General features: G+C 42.2%; 1 protein-coding gene and 1 long non-coding RNA gene across 5 annotated transcripts in view; both read left to right on the plus strand.

Annotated features, from left to right (window-relative positions):
* The first annotated feature begins 1,557 nt into the window (after nt 1–1,557).
* On the plus strand, nt 1,558–10,524 carry LOC144074541 (uncharacterized). The gene is made up of 3 exons (XR_013300321.1): nt 1,558–1,758; nt 8,303–8,505; nt 10,378–10,524. It is a non-coding gene; the product is annotated as an uncharacterized LOC144074541 (long non-coding RNA).
* Nucleotides 10,525–16,103: 5,579 nt separating this feature from the next.
* The window catches only part of paqr3a (progestin and adipoQ receptor family member IIIa), a 73,575-nt gene continuing 64,847 nt past the window's right edge, over nt 16,104–24,831 (plus strand). Inside the window, exons 1-5 of one of the 4 annotated variants that reach the window (XM_077600775.1) lie at nt 16,104–18,514; nt 18,799–19,136; nt 19,916–20,040; nt 20,921–21,076; nt 24,531–24,806. In XM_077600775.1, the coding sequence (XP_077456901.1) occupies nt 24,786–24,806 (21 nt within the window). In that variant the 5' untranslated portion in view covers nt 16,104–18,514; nt 18,799–19,136; nt 19,916–20,040; nt 20,921–21,076; nt 24,531–24,785. Of the gene's footprint in view, nt 19,137–19,915; nt 20,041–20,063; nt 21,077–22,353; nt 22,476–24,530; nt 24,807–24,831 lie in introns of those variants that run through there. The other 3 variants (XM_077600774.1, XM_077600776.1, XM_077600777.1) reach the window with 3 other exon arrangements.

Consider the following 24,831-nt stretch of genomic DNA (forward strand, 5'->3'; position numbering starts at 1 on the left):
TTGAATTCCCGTCTTGTGTGGCTTTTTAAAATGGCTGTTTCAAACCAAAATGGCAAAATAATATTGTATTTTTTAGGCACGAAACATGGACACAATATTCTCCATTTTATATGGAAAAAAATGTCACGTCATTGCAATTGTTAAACCTAGAAACATAATTAAGCTGTGGAGTGTTGTGTTGTACATGATGTCAGTAAACGCAACGCGTAAACTGACCGTCAGTCTAAATCATCGAAAACCCTAACAAAGTTGCCTTTTTCCTTGTAAAAGCTACAATATTTACGCTTAGATGTTGTTATTTTACTTTACTTTTACCATATGATTTAGTAATTTATTTAAAAAGATAGTAAATCGCATAGAAAATAGGTATTAAAAAAAAAAACGTGTCGTTTCTGGCATGACTCGTGAAAACGAGTTTCAAAATGGCCGCTCAAATGTCATTTTACGGAGTCCCATTGTCCAATTTCTCGCGTCCTCCCGTGTAGCCCTTCCGACATATGCTGGCAAGATCGTCAAAAAAAGATGGCATTAAACATGGCAGCAGATTGAGTTTTTCTGGGGTCCTCCACTCCCCGCGTCCCCCCTAAAGTCCCCCATCGCCCCCCCACTCGCCCGGAAAGCTTTTTTAATACAAGGCAGTTAACGCCAGCGGCCATGATGATGATGATGTGTCTTCCGCACTGGAATTTACAACCGCCGCCGCCGCTCCATAAATGGGGGGAAGCATTGTTAAATATTTCCATTATGCGCAGAATGTCGGCGGCTCGTTGTAAAATCGAATAATAAAAAATAAAATAAAAACCGCGAGCTTTATTCCGCCCGCCTTTTACGGCTCTCAATCTGTTGTTGTTGCCGGCCATTTGGAAATCTGTTCAGATTCCGCCAATATCTTAATACGCGCGTTAAATATCATGAAGTCTTTTTTTACAAAGTGACTCCGGAGGGCGCCGCCCCTCGACCGGGCGTTAAAAACACCCGCCGTCGACGACTCTCCTCGCCGTAAAGACCGCCGGCTTTTTTACGACTTTTTTTTATTTTTTTCGCCGTCCTTTCTATTTTTTTTTTTTTATATGGAGAAATGATACATCTTTCTTTAACGGTGCCGTAAAGGTTACACAGTCATTTAAGCAGCAGTTGGGGCAGATTGATGTGGATGTCGAGGACGGCGGCCAATAAGAAGCCGGCGCCCGAGCAGACGGGATGACATTGGAGATACGCCGAGGAGTCAAAGTTGGTGGCTTCAAAGTGCTCCGATAAAGACAAACGTCTCTTTTGGCACTTTGATGGGCTTCGCCGGGGGAACGTTTGCGCGTCTTTGCGCGCACTTGACATCTTTGGCGAGTTGCCCCCCGGTGGCGGTACGCGGTAAAATCTAGGGCGGCGGCTAACGATGATTGTGGATTTTTGCTGGGTGTTTTTCTAAATTGATCTAAATACGTACAGCTCTTTCAAAACAAACCATGACAACGAGGGTGGGACGTGGGTAAGTGGTTAGCGCGTTGGTCTCACAGCTCAGGGGTCCTGGGTTTGAATCCAGGTCAGTCCATCTTTGTGAAGTTTGCATGTTCGTCCCGGGCCTTCGTGGGTTTTCTTCAGGTACTCCGGATTCCTCCCACATTCCAGAAACATGCATGCTAAGCTAATTGTACGCTAAATTACCCTTAACTAGTTGTGATTGGTTGTCTGTTTCCATTCAGGGTGTCCCCGGCTCTGGCCCCAAGTCACCTGGGATAGGCTCCAGCCCCCCCCGCGACCCTAGTGAGTATACAAACCGGTTGAGAAAATGAGACGTGCCAACGAACATCTGCCATATCCTTAAAAAACTAATAATCCCAAATCAAAATATGTCTCCCCACCTTATTTATTCGGAAGACCCCAAATATCAAAAGCCCGACCCGGTGCCCCTAAATCCCAGCATATTTTTGCAAAATGATTTAATGCTCACCTACTTTTGGGGATTTGGGGATCAGGCATATGCAAGACACCTACTTTACATATGCTCTACTTAGAGTAGGGGTCCTTAACCTTGTTGGGGATACCCAACCAGTTTCATATGCGCTTTTCATTGAACCTGAGGGGAGTTTGCATGTGCTCTCCTCCGTCTTTGTGGGTTTTCTCTGGGTACTCCGCTACATGCATGCTAGGCTAATTGTATGCTAAATCTCCCCTAGCTAGGAGTGTTTGTCTTGTGCGGGGGCCTTGTGCCCTGCAATCGGCTAACCAGCCATTCAGCCTCTGGCCCGAAGTCAGCTGGGATAGGCTCCGGCACCCCCCGGGGCCCTAGAGAGGACAATCGGGTTCAGAAAATGAATGAATGAATTTTCTTTGTAAGCCAAACGCTCAGATTTAAGAGGCTAAAATTGAGCTCCTGAGCTAAATTTGATAGGCCAATCTTGCTTGATTTCAATCCAGCACCCCCCGTGACCCAAGTAAGAACAAAGCAATTCAGAAAATGAATATATGAATTTCCTTTGTCAGCCAAACTCTCCGGTTTGGAGAGCCTGACCTGAATTTGACAGGCCCTTCTCGACCATAGCCCCAAAACCTAAGCTAACCTAAATGCGACCTGCGAAAATAGAATGGCTGCTGAATCTATTACAAGCCAAACGCGCCCCCCCCCACACCCCCCCATTCCCCTCAAACGGAGCCTGCCGACGACCCCCCCCCCCCCTTGGGCCCCGAACCCCCCAGCGCGCTCCCCATTAAAATGATCTTTCCTATTGTCTGTGAATGCACCCGACGCGCTTTCTGGTTTCACTTACCGAGCGCAGCTGGGATTAAGAGCTCAAACATCACTTTAGTTAAGGGTCAACGGATTATGGGGGCTCCCATATTCTCATCTCATCTAATAGCATCACTTCCCCACACACACCAACAATGACATCTTCATCATCATCATCATCATCATCACCACCATCAGATGTCTTGGGCCAATCATTTACCATATAAATCACAACACATATACAATTTCCATTTTCTGTACCGCTTCTCCTCACTGGGGGTGCTGGAGCCTATCCCAGCTGACCTTCCTGTGCGTGGGTTTTCTCCGGGTACTTCCACATCCCAAAAAACACATGCTAGGCTGATTAAACAATCTAAATTGTCTTTAGTTGTGAGTAGGAATGATTGTTTGTCTCATTGTGCCTGGCAATTGGCTGGTTGGGATAGGCTCCGGCACCCCCCGCAAACTTGGCACCTTAGAGCAGCTAAAACCGGATCACTCCAGCTTTTGGAAACTTGTATTTTGCTAAATCCCATTTTTGTCTTTTTTTGAAATTTCACCCCAGATTGAAAATTGAAACGGTTTCAAACCTTAATTTAAAACAAACAAAGACTTAAAACTCAAATTTGAGATTTGACCTCAGGCTTAAGATGTCACAGGCAATGAAATCTTCAATCAGGATGTAAACAAACATGTAAAAACACACATAAATGAATAAAAATGTGAATTTAAGAGGGGCTAAAACAGATAAACAGCGTGTGGGTAATTAGACATGTTAATGAGGGGTTAAAGAGATGTTAGCTTAGCGTGTGCGCATATCAATGAGCTCTTTAAAATAAATAAATAAATAAATCACAGCCTAATTACGCAGAATTGTTCAACGCACCGGAGCAGAGGTCTCACTTTACTACAATTATTTTTCACTTAATGCCATTTTGCGGACTAAGATTTTACGCTAAAACATGCTAGCACGTTGCTACGGATGGGGAAAGTTAGCATCTGAAAACTTGTCTTTTTTTTTTGGAAAATAGATATTTTTAGAGAGACCACAACAAAACTATTTTTGGTAAATTATTCTCAAAATAATTCTAAAAAAACATTTTTTTATGAGTAATGATTTTAAAAATCAAGCTTTTTTTCGACATCAATAGAAATATTTTAAAGAATACTTGCTAGTAAATCTTTCAGGAATATTTTATTAATTTTTTTCTTTAAGTTGACAAAAACAGACTATTATTTTTTTCAGACATTTCTTCTGAAAATATCATTTACGTCTAAAAAAAAAAGTTTAATTGGCAATATAAAATAAACGCTTTTAATATTATTCTAGCTTACATTTTTCTTAATTTGAAAACTTAGTATTGGTAGTTACCAACTTTTTTTATAGTTTTTTTTGGTAGGAAAATAAAACATTTATTTACAAAAATAAATAAATAAAAAATAATACTTCATTATTTTATATCCTCTGTATACATCTTTATTATGAGGACATCTTTGGGACATTTTTTTTTTGAAGCATTAACCGTTAAGGTCACATGACCACATGTTACTTTGACTTTAGCCAATGTCATTTACCCAAATCTGTTTGTTCCCTCATAATTCCAAATCTAATTCCATCATCCAACGATAAAAAAATAATAATAATAAAATCAAGCAAAAGCCATAACCGTGTTGATTGGATACACAGCTCGCCGTGTAATCCAATCTGAAGACCACCTTGGAAAAGATATTGCATTTCAGAATTTTAAAATTACCAGTAGGTCAAATTTTATCCGTGGAATTTTCCTCATATCTCAAATTTCTCGTATGTTTTGACACTCGTATCTCAAGGCGTTGCTCTATTATGACTAATATAACTATGAAAAAGAAGAAATCTTAAAAAAAAATCTAGCTGTACCAGGCTTGAATTTTAGAAGCGTGTGCAAAGCAGCTGGTCGTCTAAGTGTGGAAGGAACGTAAAAATAAAAATAAAAATTTAAAAATAATCAAGACAAGGTCTGCTGGTACCATGGGAGAAAATGAAAATAGGGCCTGCGAGGTTGATTGATGCGGGACAGGAGTGAAGGTCTCGCGCCTGAAAGAGACTCGGCGAGAGTGATTCTTAGCGGCGTGATTAAAGTTGAAAGTGTAAGGACGCATTAGCTCTTTCTTCCGGGGATTTACCGCCACATTTCCTTGACTTGCCTTGATTTAATGCTCGCCGTTGTCGAATAAACATCCTGTTGGGCTTCATTAAACGCCCCCCAACGTCGGAACAAAAAGGCGCCGTCCAGTTTGTCAAAATATTGACGACGGGCCAAGGATAAACGCGTCGTTTCCCAGATGACCTTAAACGTCTCAAATTGTGTCAACAGAAACCAAACACAAAAAAGTATTTTTTTTAAAACTAGCTTTGATAGCGAAACAGTTGACAAAAAAACAAAGTAAACAAACAAATTGCTAGCTGAGCTGCTAACAGTACAGTTTATATTTGACCCAAAAATTCAACTTACTTGCCAAAATATTGATGACAGGCCAAGGACGAGCGTGTCGTTTCCCAGATGACCTTAAACGTCTCAAATTGTGTCAACAGAATCCAAACACAAAAAAGTTAAAAAGAAAAAAACAACAAAAATCTAGCATTGGTAGCGCAACAGTTGACAAAAACTAAAGTCAGTAAAGAAATTGCTAGCTGAGTTGCTAACAGTAGTTTATTTTTGACCCAAAAAGTCAACTTACATGTCAAAATATTGACGACAGGCCAAGGATGAGCGTGTCGTTTCCCAGATGACCTCAAACGTCTCACGTCTCAAATGGCGTCAACAGAATCCAAACACAAAAAAAGTTGTTTTTTAAAACTAGCATTGATAGCGCAACAGTTGACAAAACCAAAGTAAACAAACAAATTGCTAGTTTAGCTGCTAACAGTACAGTTTTTATTCTACCCAAAAAGTCAACTTACTTGCCAAAATATTGACGATAGGCCAAGGATAAACATGTTGTTTCCTAGATGACCTCAAACGTCTCAAACCGCATCAACAGAATCCAAATAAAGTTTTTATTTGCATTGCTAGCACGACACTTGACAAAAAACAAAGTAAACAAACAAATTGCTAGCTGAGCTGCTAACAGTATGGTTTATTTTTTGTCCCAAAAAGTTGACTTAATTGACTAATTGAATGGCGCTAAAAGATTAGCGTCCGCGGCTAGTTTGAAGGAACCAGACCCGTTTCATTCCCCACGCCTTAAGTTTGGCTCAGTTTGTTTGTGTTTTTTTTTATGTTAGCATACGCTGGTCAGCGCGTGCGTGCGTGCACCCTGGCGTCCCCGGTGACGGAGCGTGCGCTCACTGAAGGGTGACGACCATCTGTCTGGGCCTGGCTAACGTGCAGGTGCATCGCTACGTAGCTTAGCACGCGAGCTACAAATAGACGTAACGTGCGCGGGGGCGCTGATGTGACCCTCGGGGAGTCGGGTGTTAACTCAAACCTGATGGTCAAGTGATGCTTCATTTAAGCGGGCAGCTAAACCATGACCACAATTGGACTCAAATATAAAAACCAACCCACATGTAGCCTTATCTAGAACAGAGTTTGGAATAATTCATGTGGTCATTCTTATGCGCTTTAATCATTTTTTCTGAGTAACATCGCTTTAGAAATATTCAAGTGTTTGAATCCAATTTTCTATGACTTTCTCCTCCCAGTATTACTTCATTTTGCTAATATTGAATTGAATTAAATGCTTTTATTGTCATTAAACAAATATAATGAGATGTGAAGCTTCACCACAAAGTGCACAAACAACTAAAAATAATCAATTCATAATAAGAAATAATAATAAGTCATAAATAAATAAGTCAACAAAATAAATAAGTAGTATAGTAATATACATAAGTAGGGAAATGCACAAATAACAACAAACTAAGAAGTAATAAATAAATAATTATAAGTAATAATAAATTAGTCAACAACATAAATAAGTAGTCAACATAGGTAAGTAGTCATCACAGGTAAGTAGTCATCATAGATAATTAGTCAACATAGATAATTAGTCATTATGGATTATAAGTCAACATAGATAATTAGTCAACATAGATAAGTAGTCAAGATACATAGATAAGTAGTCAAGATACATAGATAATTAGTCAACATAGATAATTAGTCAACATAGATAATTAGTCAACATAGATATGTAGTTAACATAGATAAGTAGTCAACATAGATAAGTAGTCAACATAGATAAGTAGTCAACATAGATAAGTAGTCAACATAGATAATTAGTCAACATAGATAACTAGTCAACATAGATAATTAGTCATTATAGATTATTAGTCAACATAGATAAGTAGTCAAGATACATAGATAATTAATCAACATAGATAATTAGTGAACATAGATAACTAATAAACATAGATAATTAGTCAACATAGATAATTAGTCAACATAGATATGTAGTTAACATAGATAAGTAGTCAACATAGATAAGTATTCAACATGAATAAGTGGTCACATAAATAAATTAATTTCCGGTTGACGTAACCAGAAAACACTGCTTTACGTAGTTTGTTTATTTGTTGTTGGTAAAGTAACTAGGTTATTTTTGGAAGAAAAGTGTGTCAAACAATGCTCCTAAGACCCCTGTACAGATGTTAGCATGAAGGCCCGATTTAATCCAGGACATGAAATTAAACAGATATGCTGATCTCAAATATTTATTAAGAGTATGTAATCCTAATATGGAGGGATTGTGGGGGGGGGGCACTAGAGGGGGTTACGTGCGGAGTCCAAATCCAGGTGTACCAAGTCCTAAAGCGGGCAGGATTAGGGAAAAGGTTATTGTCATTTTTGAAATAACACAAAAGCAGATTTGGTTATTAAAAAAGGCCCAGCGGACCATCTGCACCTGCTACTCGCTAGATTTACCTTGATTTGGTTTTTGTGGTTTGACGTCAATCATTAATATTGTTTTTCATCTCGTGGGGACAGCTGGGGGCATGAACTGGGTTTGTAAACGGGCAAACACGATAGCGTAGCATTGATTAGCATCGGCAAACTCAGTCGAGTCTATCGTTAAAGTCCGACTGTCACTTCCGAACGTACGTTACTGAATTTGAGCGACTTGGTTTTAGTTTTTGAAATTTAATTGTTTAAACGTTTCGTCTATGCAGAACTTACAAAAAGTATTTCAATAATTATCGATTTGTGTGATTTTTCTAGTACTCTTTAACGAGATTTAATCATTTAAAAATTGATGTGGGACTTTATCATCGTCAGAATAGGACAGCAGTGGCACGGTGGAGTAGTGGATTAGCACGCCCGCCTCGCATGTCTGAGATCGAGGGTTCAATCCCCGCTGGCTTCCGACCTTCCCGTGTGGAGTTTGCATGTTCTCCGCATGCCTGTGTGGGTTTTCTCCGGGTCAAAAAACATGCACAGTTGACCACTCTAAACAGGAGGGAATGTGAATGAAGTCTTTCGCTGGCATTAACGATAACAGACATCCAAACTGACGACATCTCACAGTTGACATGGATTGGACGTCTATCGCCGCTAATGGGATTAGCATAATATAGGTCCCTTTTTTTTCTTGTGTTCCCAGTAAATTTCCATTGCAGACACAAAGCAGCGAAGGCACGCGAGGACTAGAAAGTGCTGACCGAGTGACGCACCGCCGCGCTGGAGTTCGGCGCCCCCACCCCTCGTCCCCTGGCGCCCCCCCGCCATTCCGCCGCACCCCTGGGCGGACTAATGTGACACCAGCCACCTCGTTTCTGAAGCTGGGCTCGCAGCTTTGGGTGACAGGTACGCCAGGCGGCATCAGCGTATCCCGCCACGCCGCCGCCTGCCCGCCGGCCTTCAGGTTCATGCGTTGTGACGGATATACTCTGCCGCTCGCCCGGGCGCCCCAGGGTCCGCCGGCGCCGCCCCGGCCGCCGACGCCCAGGCGCGAATTGGGTCTTTCTGGGGAAAGTGGCCGTCTGCTCCTCTTGATCCTCAGACTCGAAATCAATGAAGTAATCAGTCACCAAGAACGATCTTTAAATGATGTAAACATCGGAGATCTCCGATAGGATGGTTCCCCTCCAATCCTGCGGGTGGCAGTATAAGAAACGATACATGCATCGTAGTCACTTTTCTTTAATAGAAATCAGTTGTGTCGTTATTTTAATTCCTCACTAGTGTCGCGGGGGGTGCTGGAGCCTATCCCACCTGACTTTGGGCACAAGCCTGAATTGGTGGTCAGCCAATCGCAGAGCACCAGGAGACAAACAACCATTCATGTTCACACATAAGGACAATTTAGCCTACAATTAGCCTAGCTAACATTCTTTTGGGAGGTAGGAGGAAACCGGAGTACCCGGAGTAAACCTACGCAGGCCTGGGGATAACATGCAAACTCCACACAGGTGGACCGACCTGGATTTGAACCCAGGTCTCCCACCGTGAGGCCGACCCTCTAACCACTCATCTGCCGCGCAGCCCTAACAATTTGCATTGTGGGAAAAAAACAAATGAGAAGGCAACAAATTAGCCAACCATTGACAATTAAAAAAAAGTCTTAAATTTGAAATTTAAAAAGTAAATTAAGCCAACAAATTCAAAGTAAAAAAATAATTTAAAAAAACAACAGCACTCATTTCACGGATTTAGTTCCAGTTCAAAATAGTAGCCTAATTAGCCAATCCTCAATCGTTAAAAAAGAAACTGAAATTGAGAAATTAATCTAATTAACCAACTAATTTCAAGCCAGAAAAAACATGAATGTTGTCCCAGTTCAAAATAGTAGCCTTATGCATCTAATTAAAGAAATATCAACAGTCATTCTAACCATCAACCAGTTTACAGTTATTATAAAAAAAAACCTCCGATAGATTTTGACACAAAACGCCCCATCTTGTTTGCGTGAGCGTGTGCTTTGCGGCCATCTTGCGTTATTAAAGTCAAGATGCATTTACACTTATCCTCGGCGTGACCTTCAAATTTAGGAGACTTCCTCGAATCTTCCCTCCCTCGCACGAGTGAGCTCAAAATGTCCCACAATGCACTTGTGTGGATCGCTGGTATTTACAGCGAATGGGCACGACGCGGCGGGGGGGCCACGCCTTGATGTATGCGCGCAGTCACGGTCATGCACTGGCGGCTAGCGAGCGGTCGGGGGTCTCCGTCCTGTTGTTTGTGATGGGGGGCAAACAAAGGGTCAGCGGCTCCGTTAGTAATGGAATCCCAGCCATGACGGACTGACTACCTTTGCCACGCAACCACGCTTCTCTTGACCTTAAATTGGAAGAAAATATGTACGAATAGATCAAACGCAAAACCAAAGGTTCCTGGGGCGGAGATTTGGTAGTTGCTAGGTGGTAAAAATGGCCATGCTTGGTTGAGTGGAAACTAAAACAAACATAAGTTGACACACAGGGCGATAATGTAGTAATCGTAGGAATTAACTGTTTAACGTGGTTTCTTGCATGTTTGTTTCCGTTCAAAATTTCAGTCTTTAGGTGGACTAAATAGCCACGCACTAAAAAGTCAATGCCAACACAGTCCAGCCAGAGGATTTACTGGTGTTGCGCACCATAGTTGTTGTGACTGGCCTTATTATCGTGACAGAACCTAACCGTACACTAAACTTAATTCTAATTTTGTTTTACATTTTTATACTTTTCTTCTCCCTAGGTTGGCTTGATTTGCCCCGCCTCCACCCTGACTTTCAGCTGCAGCTTTTAAAGGTAACCTATCCAGGTTTGTTTACTTTTGTCTTCCCTTCAAAATATTCCCAAAATGATGTACACAAATGTCCTCACAATAGGATAACGCACGACCACTTGCCAACGAGAAGTAGTATATACTCCTCTCGTATTAACAATCAAGCTCCGCCATTCTGCACTGACTAACGGGGGGAAAAACACTGGAAAAAAATGCACCGCTCCGCCCAGTGCTCATAGAGACATTACATGTATATCAAAATTTCTCGTATCTCAAGGTAAATATTTGCTTGAAAATTCACTCATATCTCAAATTGCTCTTATGTCGAGGTATTACCATATCTAGTGACAGCATCCCAACTTCAATGTGGGTGTTTTTTTTCCCGAATTCTCATTCCTCATCCTTCAAAGGAGATTGGACGGCTGTTTTTCCATTTTTTTTTGGCCCCTCCCTGTCCCATTGTCTTCATTTCACACTGTTTCTGGAGCCTCATGACGGCGATTCTTCTGCAGCCTGCCCTGTGTCTCCCAAAAGTAGTACCTGACATTATTAAATGTTACTTTCCTCTATAATGTAGCATTTAAAATGCTACTATAATGCCATCTCCCACATGAGACTGTCCTCCCGATGTTCTGCCATCAGGTCGGCGTGAACATGGAGAGACTTTAAGAATTTCTCTCCAGCGTCTATCATCTTTTGTGTTCTTGGGAACATTCCGGAAGATAGCGTTCCACAGATCTCCTGCACGAGTGTGTAAGGCAGAATTAATTATCACCACAACAAATGTCTGCTGTCCCGCTCTGTGGGAGGATTGTGCTGGTGTGACGCTCAGACATTTGGAGACGGAACACTTTCGCAGCGTTTCTTTACACTTCGGACTTTTGGCGGGGAATAATATCCTCGTTCCCCGCGCCGGAAACAAACGGACAAGTCGCGGCCACGGATGCTCACCACTGCCGAGTCTGACGGCTTTGGCAGCTCGCGCTATGCCAGTCGTGTCCCACTCAATCACTTGGCCACAGAAACTCTTCACAAACATACCCACCCACCCACACACATTCTTTGGAGTACGTGGCCAAGCATCAGGTAGCACAAAAACTTCAATATTAACTTCAACCTAGCCAAACCATTTAGCCACCGCGAGCTGAAAATGACATTCAGTTCTCTGTCCCCCATCACCAGTTTCTGAACACACCGTTTGTGTTGTTTTTAGCCCGTTTTTAGCCTTACCGGCTAACTGCAAAACTTCTTCTTTAATGGACTTCCCTCTTGCTAACTCCCAAATGCTAACTAACAGACCCAGTAGACTCATTCACTAAACAAGCAGTTGAGCAACATGGACAAAGTAACTTGTTTGGTGATGAATTACACAACTAGCAAACAAACCCAACCGTTAGCTAACTCCCCAACTGACTGATTTGCAAAAGAGCTAAACAATGTACTGGTTAACTTAGGACAGGTTAGGTTAGAACTTTATTTCATCCCATATTCGGGAAATTTCTTGGTTGCAGTAGCAAGACCGACACAAGACATTGTAGACCTAGGTAAGAAACTTAACCACTAACAAACTAATCAAACCCGTCTGGCTCCTCTACGCAAGTCGACTCTGACTAACTAGCTTAACACCAAAACTGTTGCTGGAACTGGCTAACTTAACCATTAACAAACTAACCAAAGCCATCTGGCTACTCCACACAAGTCGACTCTGACTAACTAGCTTAACAACGAAACTGTGGCTAGCTAGCTACCTTATATATTCATTCACAAATGGCCAACTCATTGACTAATTTACCAAATTGAACAACCAAGAAAATATCTAAAAATTCAGTCAAACCAACAATTTGACAGAAAAAACTACCGTCTGACCAAACCGAACAACCCACCAACCAAACACACCCTATTAATTAACCACCAACAAAGCAATCAACACCCCCTTGCTTGACTAACGAACTAACTAACTAGCAATCTACCACCCGACAACTCGACTACATGCAACACATCATAAAGCTAAATATCCCCGTTTTAGACATTAACCTGAAGGTGACTTCCAGTCAGGGAGGTTGGCACGAGAAGCCTGGCAGGCGAAGTGGGCGGAGCTACGTGGAACGGGAGGGGTACGAGGGTCCTGCTAGGCCGGCTGAGGCTGACCAGGTGGGAGATGTTAGCTCGTAAGTCTGCTGAGTGATGTGCTGATGGATATAAACAGCTGTTATTCTTGCTAATGGAAAGCAATTAGAAACATCTGCACGCTTGGCGGCAATTCCTGAGCCCCCCTCCCCCCCTTCGCAGTTGCGCAGGTGCTGCTGGGAAATAATTACATCATCAGGACAGAAGGAAAGGGGGCGGGGCTGTTTGGATGGCGCTAGAACCTGGCTGATGATCTGTGAAGAGCAGAGACAGTTCTTGGATCGACACCAAAGAAGAAGAACTTTGCCTTGGATGGCTTTTGAAGGATTAGCGATGCTAGGGTTCAGGTTTTAGATTTGGTTCGGAAGGTTTAGGGACGTTAGCGACGATAAGGAGCCGTTTTGGTCAAAGTCGAGGTTTAAAATGAGTCTTTCGGGCCTGGTTGGAGATCTTAAAGTTAAGTTTTTGTTTAAAGCGAAGGTTTAAAAGGGCGACTGGAGTTTATGCTAGCTCAGTTTTAAAGGAGAGTTGAGGTTGTGATCAAGATTTGTTGTTGAAATTAGCCTTCAAAGAAAGTGTCTTGAGTTTGAATTAGGGTTTTAGACAAGTGTCAAAGTTTACAAAGAGGATTTGACGCTAAGGTTAGCGTTTTAAAGTATATTTTGAAGTTCAAACCTGGAATGAGGCTTCAAACTATTGTTTTGTGCTTTAAAATCAGGGTTGAAGTCACTGTTAAGAATTTCAAATGAAGCTAAGATTTGTGGTCTGCCTCGTTGATTAGCGTTTCAAGTTAAGAGCATTGAGTGTGACTGTCTTGCTGCCGTTTCGAGGCATGTGTGTGTGTGTGTGGCACGTGTGGCGTGGCGCCAAGGAGAGCAGAATGTCATTAAGAGCGTCAGACCGCCGCAACGGTGAAGGGGAATTCATCAGCGCCGCTGATGATGCTAATGGACTCGGCCGCAAATGACTTTGGATGAGCGCAGCTTCATTTTCTGCCGCTGGCACGCTTTCGTGTTTGCGCCGTACCTCGCAAACCAGCCGGCTGGAAGAGGTCGGGGTGATGTCATCACACGTCAGCCAATCGGAGTGCATTTCCGAAGAAGATTGATTTAGCTAGGGTTTCAAATCAAGTTAACGATTAGATTTCACTTCAGTCTGTTTTTCGCATTCCAGTTGTCCTCTCGAGCTAATGGAGCTAACGTTGCTAGCAACATGTCTTCCAGCCAACCTCGTCATGTAGGTCAGGTCGGGGCTTTTAGTTGAATTAATGCATATTCATGTGGCCCCTCCATTTTGGCTTCACTGCGGGGCTCTTTTTCACAAACATATGCAATGCAAATGGGGATGATAGTTGCTAACGGATGCTAACGGCTAGCTTAGGTCCCCGCTAGCACTTTTTTTTAAAGTATGTTTGTCCTGAACCAACTGCAATGCTTTGCAATACAACTTGGAAATTCAACAAATTAGCCTACAAAGTCAATTTGTGGATGTTAGCTAGCTTTGATAGCCATGGCTATTGTGAGTACACCCACAAAAATCACAACGGTTCCATCACTGCGGGGCTCATTTTCACAAACATAGGCAAGTGAAATAGAGATGATAGTTGCTAATGGATGCTAACGGCTAGCTTAGGTCCCCGCTAGCACTTTTTTAAAGTATGTTTGTCCTGCACCAACTGCAATGCTTTGCAATACAACTTGGAAATTTAAAAATTAGCCTACTAAGTCAATTTGTGGATGTTAGCTGGCTTTCGTAAGCATGGAAATGGAAATCATAGTTGCTAATGGATGCTAACGGCTAGCTTAGGTCCCCGCTAGCACTTTTTGTTAAGTATGTTTGTCCTGAACCAACTGCAATTAGCCTACAAAGTCAAATTGTTGATCTTAGCTAGCTTTGGTAGGCATGGCTATTGTGAGTACACCCACAAAAAAAAACATACTGGGGAAAAAAACACAGGAAGTCCGCCATCTTGGTTTAAAAAGAGGTATTGACATTCTTTGGGGAATTCCGCCCACAAACCCAATTTCACTTGGTAATGTTTTTGTACCGATAGTCATTACTATTAAGAACTGACCCACAAAAACCCTCTTAAGGCCTGAGTTGTTGGGTGAAAATTGGGCGTCTAGGCAGGGCGGCAGCTGTGTCGACTTAAGCTGTTATCCGCAAGACAAACGCGAGCGGTCAGGACGTCGTCGTCACGTCACCCCGCCGCGTGGCAGCCATCTTCAGCTCAGCCTCACCGAGCGTCTGCTTCCATGTCAGTCAAGTCTTGTTTACTCGCATCCCCCGCCGCAAAAGTCTGATGCATCGTGGGTAATCAGATAAGTTGGGTCGCATCCTCCCGCTTTCGCTCCGAAACGACAAGCCGGGCGGGATGCGCTCCACTGAAAACCAGAGTGCGCGTGTCAGGAAGATGACTGAGTGATGACTCCATTTTTGTCGGCCACCAATTAAAATGGCACAGCAGGGTGCCCATTGGTAATATGCGTGACGGAATGTTGCATTGTGGGGGAACGGAGGAATCCGTACAATTGCCTCTGCACTTAATCACGTAGTTTGTACCCACTAAAAGTGTTTTAGTACCAAAAGTAAAGTGTTGGACTATTTCACAAATGAAGGATATGTACAAAATTAATGATAAAAAATTGATGTAAAGTTAAGATCAACTTTGTTAATGTTAATGAATTAATTTCGCCACTTCCAGGATGGTGAAATTGATCTGAATGTATGTAACGAAAATACAATTTAGGAAAAAAAACAATTTCAACGGATAAAAAATACCTGGTGGCCGCGGGTTTATGTGGGTTGTATTCGGATACTCCAGTTTGCATGCTAAGCTAGCTAGTAGAACACTCTAAATTCCCCTTAGCAATGATTATTTTGCTGTTTGTGTTGTTGTGCCCTCTGATTGGCTGACCCTCAATTCAGGGTGTTCCTGCCTGGTGCTCATTGGCTGGGATAGGCTCCGGCACCCCCCGCAACCCTAGTGAGGATAACCGGTATGGAAAAGTATATTTTTTAAATCATTAAAATAGTCTAACAATATTTTATTCAAATTGAACTTTAAAAAAATGCAATAAAATCACAATTTAGAAACTATTGCTTCAAAAACTTCAAAAAATAGAATATTTGAAAAAAAATGGATGACTTTGACGAATTGTATTGCTGACTGTTTGACTTTGTAAACTCGTGATTCCACCCTAATTGCCTGGCATCCTCGGAGCGTCGCTCTTCCCGCGTTTTTGCAACCACCGCCCGCAGTGTAGGCTACGAATTAGCGTAGCATTTCCGCCTGGTCCTAGCCAACAAACAACCCCCATTCCCCCCCCCCCCCCAAAAAAAAACGAACTCAACAAGCGCTGCGGGTCCAAAGTGTTGTTGGCGCTCACTCCCCTTCCGTCTTTGTCAAGGCGCAGATTAGCATTCCCGATGCTACCGGACAGCTGCTGCTGGCAGGCCTCTTTTTTCCGAGCGGCCCAGGCGGGAATCTGTCAGCCAGGCGGCGTCGCCAATGTGCTTCGCGCACCCCCGCGGTAGAGTGCGCGGGCGAGGGGGGGGGAGGCGGGCGTTGCGCGCCAATGAGGGCAGACAGATGTAAAAGTCCACTGTGGTTTTTTACAGCCTCGGTGCTTTCCCCGCTTCCCATCATGCAGCACTCTGGCAGGGGCGCATTAATGCTCTGTGAGTGGACGCCTTCGCCAGAGTCCAGCTGCATCGCGCCTGGCGTGTTGACGCCAGCGAGAGAGCGCAAGCGGCGCATCAGAAATAATGAGAGCGAGCCTGGGTGCTTGTTTTGAGAAGTCCTGACAAGGGAAGTCTGCCATTTTGGGTCAAAGGAGACATTTTAGCATCATTTGGACTATTTTCAGCACTGCTTTCAAATCTCTGCTCGGTTTAGATATGTTGGCCAATAGAGTCCATGACGCTAAATTGTGACCCCTTTTATACATTGTTCCTTTTGTGTGTGTGTCTATATGTGTTTATATGTGTGTATGTGTGTATGTGTGTATTTGAATGTGTATGTGTGTGTGTATGTGTGTGTATGAGTGTGTATGTGTGTGTACGTGTGTATGAGTGTGTGTGTGTATGAGTGTGTGTGTATGTATGAGTGTGTGTGTATATGTGTGCGTGTATGAGTGTGTATGTGTACGTGTAGGTGTGTGTATGAGTGTGTATGTATGTGTGTATGTGTGTGTATGTGTGTGTATGATTGTGTGTGTGTGTGTGTACGTGTGTGAGTGTGGGTGTATGTGCGTGTGTGTGCATGTGTATGTGTATATGTGTGTGTGTATGAGTGTGTATGTGTGTGTATATGAGTGTGTATGTGTACGTGTATGAGTGTGTATGTGTGTGTATGAGTGTATGTGTGTATGTGTGTGTGTGTGTGTGTGAGGCCAAGTCCTCATAGGAATTGTTTTAGAAATTCAACAAACCAGATTTGAGCGGCCCGGTGGAGTAAGTGGTTAGCACGTTGGCCTCACAGCTCTGGGTTCCTGGGTTCAAATCCAGGTTGGTCCACCTGAGTCCAGATAAGCTACAATTGAAAGACAGGCCAAGACAGCTTTTTTTGACTTTGTGTGTGCGTGGTCTAGTCCAAAACATTTCATCCAGGAACGTCCACTTTTTTTTAGCCATTCTGGTTGTGACATCACAAATTGATGATCATGTTGAGCTTGCTAGTGCTGCGCTAGCTAGTACATGTTGACAAGATAGCATGGTCACATGGCAACAACAGAGTTAAAAAGCTTTGAATAGCATGCTAGCAGATTACAAAATGGTGAATGCTAATACATAGCGCATTTATCGAGAGGTTTTTAGCATGTCCAAAGCGCTGTACCCATGAATGCTAGCACCAATTTACCCACACATATGCCAACCCACAGGTGGGCAATTAGCTAGCGTTCAAGGGCAGTCGGAGCCTGGAATCGAACGCTAACCCTTTAGTAACAGGACAAGTCCAGCTAACGTTGGGGTGACTTTTCCATCTCCTGCCAATTAGTGCGGGTTTTCTGCATGTGGTGAGTAAGAGGTAATTATGTTGCATTTTCTTACCATTTTCATGTCAGTTAGGGAGCTAAAATGATTATCAATCCGTCAAATTGCGCGGCTAGAACTGTCAGTCAAACTGTACGTTGGTAAAATGCCAACGCTAGCCATTTTCACGGCGTGCAAATTAGCTCTGCGCCAATATGTCCGCCACTGGCTAGTTGAACGAAATATGCTAAGGTCACATTAATTGCTAGAATGCTCGTAGCTAGGGACAAATTTAAGTGTTTAACCAGTTAGCTTAGCATGCATATGAGGATGTGGGAAGACCGACTTGGGATCGAACCCGGAACCCAGAACAGTGAGCCGCCGATGCGCTAATCACTACTCCACCGCACCGCCCTATAATTAATTTGTTTCCAAAAAGATGCTAAATCGTGAGGCGTGCCGATGAGACTCCTCGTGGCGGTCTTTGGATTTGGATTGACGAATGGGGTCCATTAAGGGCTTGCCGCCTTCATGAAGATGGACTCCCACGCAAGTGACACTATGAATCATGGGATCGCGTTTGGACCCCAACAGACGCGTCGCCCTCAAACGGCGCACCTAGCCAAATGCTAACGATTAATGATGCGGCGGGCCAAAACGCAGCTGCGGGATTTGATCTCGGGACTGCGACGTCATTGGTTGGCACGTGTGGCTAACGAGAGCTCGTTTAAGCAAATGATTGTCAATCAGAATCCAGGCGCTCGTTAGGCTTGTCGTTATTTTGATTTAAATGTACGGCAACTATTTATTTTTATCGATGGTTGGAATTAAAATAGCAGAATCGTATTATTGTGTTTTCAATACTTGGATTTGATTCAAAATTGAGTGGCAAAAATATTTATTGATTAATTTTCCATTCTTTTTATATCCCCACAAGGCTCGCGGGGGTGCTGGAGACTTTACTTGGAGAAACGGATCATCATTTTTTACAGATCTTCAAATTCAGGTGCTGTATTTTATTATTAACAGATCAAAATTTTATCCAAAATTCATTGCATTTTCTTCTAAATGTTTTTCATTTGGAATTTAATCGAAAAAAATAACATTAGCAATCCTTTAAAAGCATTATTCATGTAATTTCAGAAGAAAATTATAATCCGTTTAATTTGATCAATGGAAAAACAGACAAATAAAAAAAAAATATTCCAAAAAACACTGTTTTTGGCTTTCATACATTTCTTTCTTTTAATATGATTCTTCTCTTTGATTTCATAACGACACCATCGCAAGTGAGAAAGTGTCCCCGATTGCCAAATGACATATTTCCTGATAATGAAGTACTAGCAGCGCTGAGTAACTGTCAGATTTGGCGAGCTCCCCAACGCCGATGCGTCTCCGACCGCCCGAACGGCGTTTTGTCCGCGAGCATCTGACGTCCACTCGAGATGATGAACAGGCTCGCACTTCACACATTTGAGTCCTTGGCACGGGGCGGCCCGGAAATCACGTCCAGAAAAGCAGATCCCGACAACGTGCTACTTTAGCATGCTTCTTGGACGCTCCTCGGACAGATGGCGCCGCCGTCTTTGGGGTCGGGGGGCCTCGGACCCTCCCAACCGCCAATAACGGTACATCAATACTCTCCTCGGGCTTCATTAACACCAAAAAAAACATATATTAGACATTATGGTATTGTAGAGATGCATTCTATATTTGGTTTCATTTTAAGAATATTTTGACTTTTTTCATAATGTGAACCTCAACTTACAAATAGTTTTCATTAACATTGTTTTATAAACATAGAGACTTTACTCGTTCATGGTTTTGGATGATAATTAAAATATTTTGACTTTTTCCATATGGAAACACACTTTCTAAATTTTCTGATTGGCAATGTTCGGCTATTTTTGGTCGGAATGTCACAGTCGCGCAACTATTAATTTGGAAAAAAAACGTATTTCCGTTGAAGAAATGAAATATATAAGTAATTTAAATGACTTTTTAGGTATAAAATTAACAATATGAACAATAATTAGAATCAAAGTGTTTTTCATCTTTATCAATTATATTCCAGATTTTTCAGTGTTGAATATTTAATTTTCAGGCAATGTGTGGGTAGCTCATTCGGGTCCTAATGTCGTCATTCCCACAATTGGAAAAATACGGAGGTAAAATATTTAAATAAATACTAAAAAAAGAACATTTTTTATATATACAAACTAATTATATAAACACAAAATATATTGAAGAGTGCTCTGTATCTTTATCAATTATATTAGATATCTGGCATAAGCTCCAGCACCCCGTGACACTTGTGAGGATAAGGTTTAGGCTACAAAATTGATGCTAACACAAGATTTTCACTGTTGAATTCAAATGTTTAAGATTTACGGAACTTTCTTTTCAGATATGGGCGGTCCGGTGGAGCGAGTGGTTAGCACGTCGGCCTCACAGCTTTGGGGTCCTGGGTTCAAATCCAGGTCGGTCCACCTGTGTGGAGTCTGCATGTTCTCCTGCGTGGGTTTCCTCCAGGTACTCCGGTTTCCTCCCACATTCCAAAAACATGATTGGACACTCTAAATTGCCCCTAGCTAGGAGTGATTGGTTGTCTGTTTGTCTCATCGTGCCCTGCGATTGGCTGTACACCGATTCCGGGTGTCCCCCGCCTCTGGCCCAGAGTCCGCTGGGATAGGCTCCAGCACCCCCCGTGACCCTAATGAGCATAAAGTGGTTCAGAAAATGAGATGACACTATTTCCAGATATATTTATTCACTGTTTTCAAGCAATTTTCGAGCAGCTAATTCGAGTCCGAATGTCACCGTCAAGCAAGCGTGGAAAAGAAGGACCGGCGACCATTTTTTTTTTCATTTGCTGCCAAGACCTCTTAGCTTAAATGGATTGGATGTCACAACCGGAAAATGACAGCAAATGAGTTGAAATTAAAAACAACCCCCCCATCCTAATGAATCACTGGCTAGTCGACATGCCAATCACTTCAACAAAACCATTGATTGCTCTTGATTCAATCACCCCCCCCCCCAAATTTTACATCTCATTAGCGGCAGAGGAGAAGGAGGGTCGGCGTCAATTTGCATGCTACAATATGTGCCGCATTCCCAAAAAGAAAGTATCTCCAAACACTCCAGGCCACATCTGTGACGAGCTCGGTGAGGTGACGCATGACTAATTCATTTTTGCGCATCACAATGAGGACCACCGCCAAACCCCGCCCCCCCTTCGCCGGCCCATCTTGCGCCGAAATGTGCATCACGGGGTGAAATGGGCAAGATGTCGGCTAATTTTATTTCTAATCTCTTTTTTTTTTTTTCTTCTTCCCCCTCTCTGGTGGTGGCCATCTTGTGAAACGTCCTCGCCTCTTTGATGGAAACATATTGGGGCGGAATGCGCCAGCTGTCGGCCTCCTCTCGCCGCGTCTGCCGCCATTATCCCGGGGCCCCGCCTCGCCTTATGGCCCGGCCCCGGCGTTGCCAGCCAGTCGAGCCCGGGTCCAAAAAATCAAAAGGTGGCTCTTTGAGATTCAAGACCCCCGCACCAACGCAACCAGCCGTGTGCGTACAACCTTCAGAAACACGCCATCCGTGTTTGTGGCCGCCGCGCGTATCATCACACGTGAGGCCATTTTGGCTCTCGGGCAGCTCGTCATGCCTCTCATGTGACCATATGCCAACTTTCTACCTACTTATTTATGTGACTGCTTATCTATTTGGACTATTACTTATTTATGTATTTATTATTTTTATTGATTGTTTGTTTGTTGTTGTTGTTTGTGCACTTCCCTACTTATGTTGTGACTACTTATTATGTTGACTACTTATCTATTTTGACTATTACTTATTTATTTATTATTTTTATTGATTATCTGTTAGTTTGTTATTATTTGTGCACTTCCCTACTTATGTTGTGACTACTTATTATGTTGACTACTTATCTATTTTGACTATTACTTATTTATTTATTATTTTTATTGATTATCTGTTAGTTTGTTATTATTTGTGCACTTCCCTACTTATGTTGTGACTACTTATTAAGTTGACTACTTATTAAGTTGACTACTTATCTATTTTGACTATTACTTATTTATTTATTTATTTATATTTTTGATTGATTATCTGTTTGTTTGTTTGTTGTTGTTTGTGCACTTCCCTACTTGTTGTGACTACTTATCTATTTTGACTATTACTTATTTATTTATTATTTTTATTGATTATCTGTTTGTTTTTGTTGTTGTTGTTATTTGTGCACTTCCCTACTTAATTTGTGACTACTTATCTATTTTGATTATTACTTATTTATTTATTATTTGTATTGATTATCTGTTCGTTTGTTTGTTGTTGTTATTTGTGCACTTCCCTACTTACGTCGTGACTACTTATTATGTCGACTACTTAACTATTTTGACTATTATTTATTTATTAATATTTTTTTTATTTCTTATCTGTTCGTTTGTTTGTTGTTGTTATTTGTGCACTTCCCTACTTACGTCGTGACTACTTATTATGTCGACTACTTAACTATTTTGACTATTATTTATTTATTATTATTATTTTTTCTTATCTGTTCGTTTGTTTGTTGTTGTTGTTGTTGTTATTTGTGCACTTCCCTACTTATGTTGTGACTACTTATGTTGGCTACTTGTTTATTGATTATTTATTTGTCTGTTTTTTTTTTTTTTCGTGCAATCCATGGTGAAAGCTTTAAATCTCTATATACTTGTATAATGACTGACAATAAAAGCATTCAATTCAATTCAACAAAACACGTTCGAATTATACACGTGTTTATGTTTAGTCACATCCTGTTTTATTTTGGTGGTTTCCTCTGTTACTCTCTGTACGTTACGGTAGCTTCCTAATCAATTGCGTTCCCGCACCTGTTTGTTGTTAGCGATAGCGTTAGCTAGTCCGACCGAATATGACCATGATCGTCAGAAGCCACGACACTTAAGGTTTGCCTTTTCGTTCTTGTATTTAAAGTTATTATGTTCCCAGTTGTGCTTTTGCAGAACTTTGAAGATTTGCCTGCTAATAAGCGTCACGAAAATAACTAAAATATCCAGCGTGGGGACCGCTACATTTGTATATTAACAATAACCGCTAAGCATCTGTGCCGTACGATGTACATACTTAAAACTTTTTAGGCCTTCTTTTTTTTACATCATAATAGTGTGGAGTTCTATCCTCTCATATAGCAATTTGGTGTTGGATATCGTGATGAAAGCGCACCTGTTCAACTGTTTGCGTATTTTTCACATTTAATGTCTTGAATAGATGTGCACTGTGACGTAGCCAAATACTAATAGCACGCATTTTTGGGAAATTATCTAATATTTATCTCAATTTCGTTATGCGCAGCTGTATATAATGACAATAAGGGCTTTTTATTTTATATTTTGATGACAACATCCAGACGGGGCGGTCCGGTGGAGGAGTGGTTAGCGCGTCTGCCTCGCCGTTCTGAGACCTTCGGTTCAATCCCGTTACAAGCGGTACAGAAAATGAAATGGAACCAATCTCCAAACGAACTGCCAGAAGAAGAAAAAAATGAGTCAAGGAATAAGAAAAATATTTAGAAAAGTTTGCTTCTATCCAATCAGAATGGCAAGAAGTGGCGTCCCGTTCATGGGTTAAGTCCAGGGACTTGTTTTGACCTTTTCCCACCAAATGTCATCATGTTGTTAGGCGTACATTCTTAATTGGATGTGATTTGCTTTTTGAATCTTTATTTTCTTTACCAATTGTTCACAGCGTTCATTAGAGGAAAAACAGCGTAATCCCGCTTCCCGCCACTGTCGTCCATCTTGCTTCCAAGGGAGCGTCCACGTCCCCCAACCCCGTTAATGAGGCCTTCCTGAGGTTCGCTCCAGTGACGCCGGGATATTAGCGGAATGATGCGCTCTCTCTTTCTGACCAATTCCCGGTGACATTTGCCATTAGCTCCTCGCTGAATTTAACGGGCGTCCTAAGCTGAAGAAAAAGCTCAAATCATTCCCAATTAGCCAAGGCATCAAAGACGAGGGGGGAAAAGTGCGACTTAGCAGGAGACTCCACGGCTAGCGCAGAGAGAAAGGTCACAAACAAAGCCGTTGCGTTACGTTACGGCTAATGAGCGCGGCCGCAGAATTAACCATCGGACGTCACGCCCTAAAAAAAAACGTGAAAAAAATGGACACCCGCGTTTAAGATATCTTCTGACAAAACTAGATATTTTCTCATATTTTCAGAATTGTTATGATGGGGGTGCTTTCTGGGACCCTTTCTATGATGGGCCACCCAGTCGTACTTAAATGCACCCTGACTACAATTCGTCAAATCCTATTGGTCTGTTAAGGTGTCACTAAAAAACGTATTTCCCGTAATCCCGCCCCTAAAGTTTGTCAGGTCCACGACAATTCAAAACGTTAAACTCATTTTCAGAACCCTCAAAGACGATTTAGTCATCACATCAATCTAAAAATATTCAACTAAACCGTTTGCGATGCTAGCAACGTAAATTAAATGTTTTGTAAACAGCAGCCATTTTATATGAAATCACCAATGGCCGTCCTTTGTGGAGTTAACATGTTTTCCCCGTACCGGCGTGGGTTTTCTCCAGGTATTCCGGTTTCCTCCCACAGCCCCAAAACATGCATTGTGGACGGATTGAAGATGACAAACTGTCCCTAGATGGGGTTAAGTGCATGATGGTTGTCTGTCACTTGAATGATGAATGAACTTAATTTGAATTGGGGAAAAAGGACATTTCTTCCAAAAGGCTAACACATGCTAAGCTATCTCATCACACATTTTTTTTAAACACCATTACAGAACAGTTATTCTTCTGCAAAATCCAAATAAGACATTTTTTTGACCATCAAAAACCCCCAACCCGCATCAAAGATGGTTTAAGCTAAGCTAACTTAACTCCCGAATCAATTTGAAGCATTTTTATTTTTCAATGACGACAGGTGCCTGACAGCCGAATCCTTAAACATTTCCCCCCCTTTTTTCCCTTCTTTAACCAGAACAAGTGGTCTCTTTCCCGGGGCCCCCCTCGGGCATCCCCCGCTTGACGACTGTCTCCGCGACGAGGCGACCAGTCAGTCAAAGGGCACTCAGCTCGTACCCTGGTGACAGAGCTTTGGCAATTCCGGGCGACGTGCAATGGTGACAGGCATGTCACAGAGGAGGATGGATTCCATTAGAGAACAACTGGGACCCCCGTCTGCCCCCCGCATCATATATCCCATCATCCCCCTCCCCAGAGCCCAAAGCAGCATATGACACAGAGCCTGAGGCGGGTAAGTCAATCTTTCATCATCTACT

Source organism: Stigmatopora argus, chromosome 5 (assembly GCF_051989625.1).
Source record: "Stigmatopora argus isolate UIUO_Sarg chromosome 5, RoL_Sarg_1.0, whole genome shotgun sequence".
NCBI classification, from domain to species: Eukaryota; Metazoa; Chordata; class Actinopteri; order Syngnathiformes; family Syngnathidae; genus Stigmatopora; species Stigmatopora argus.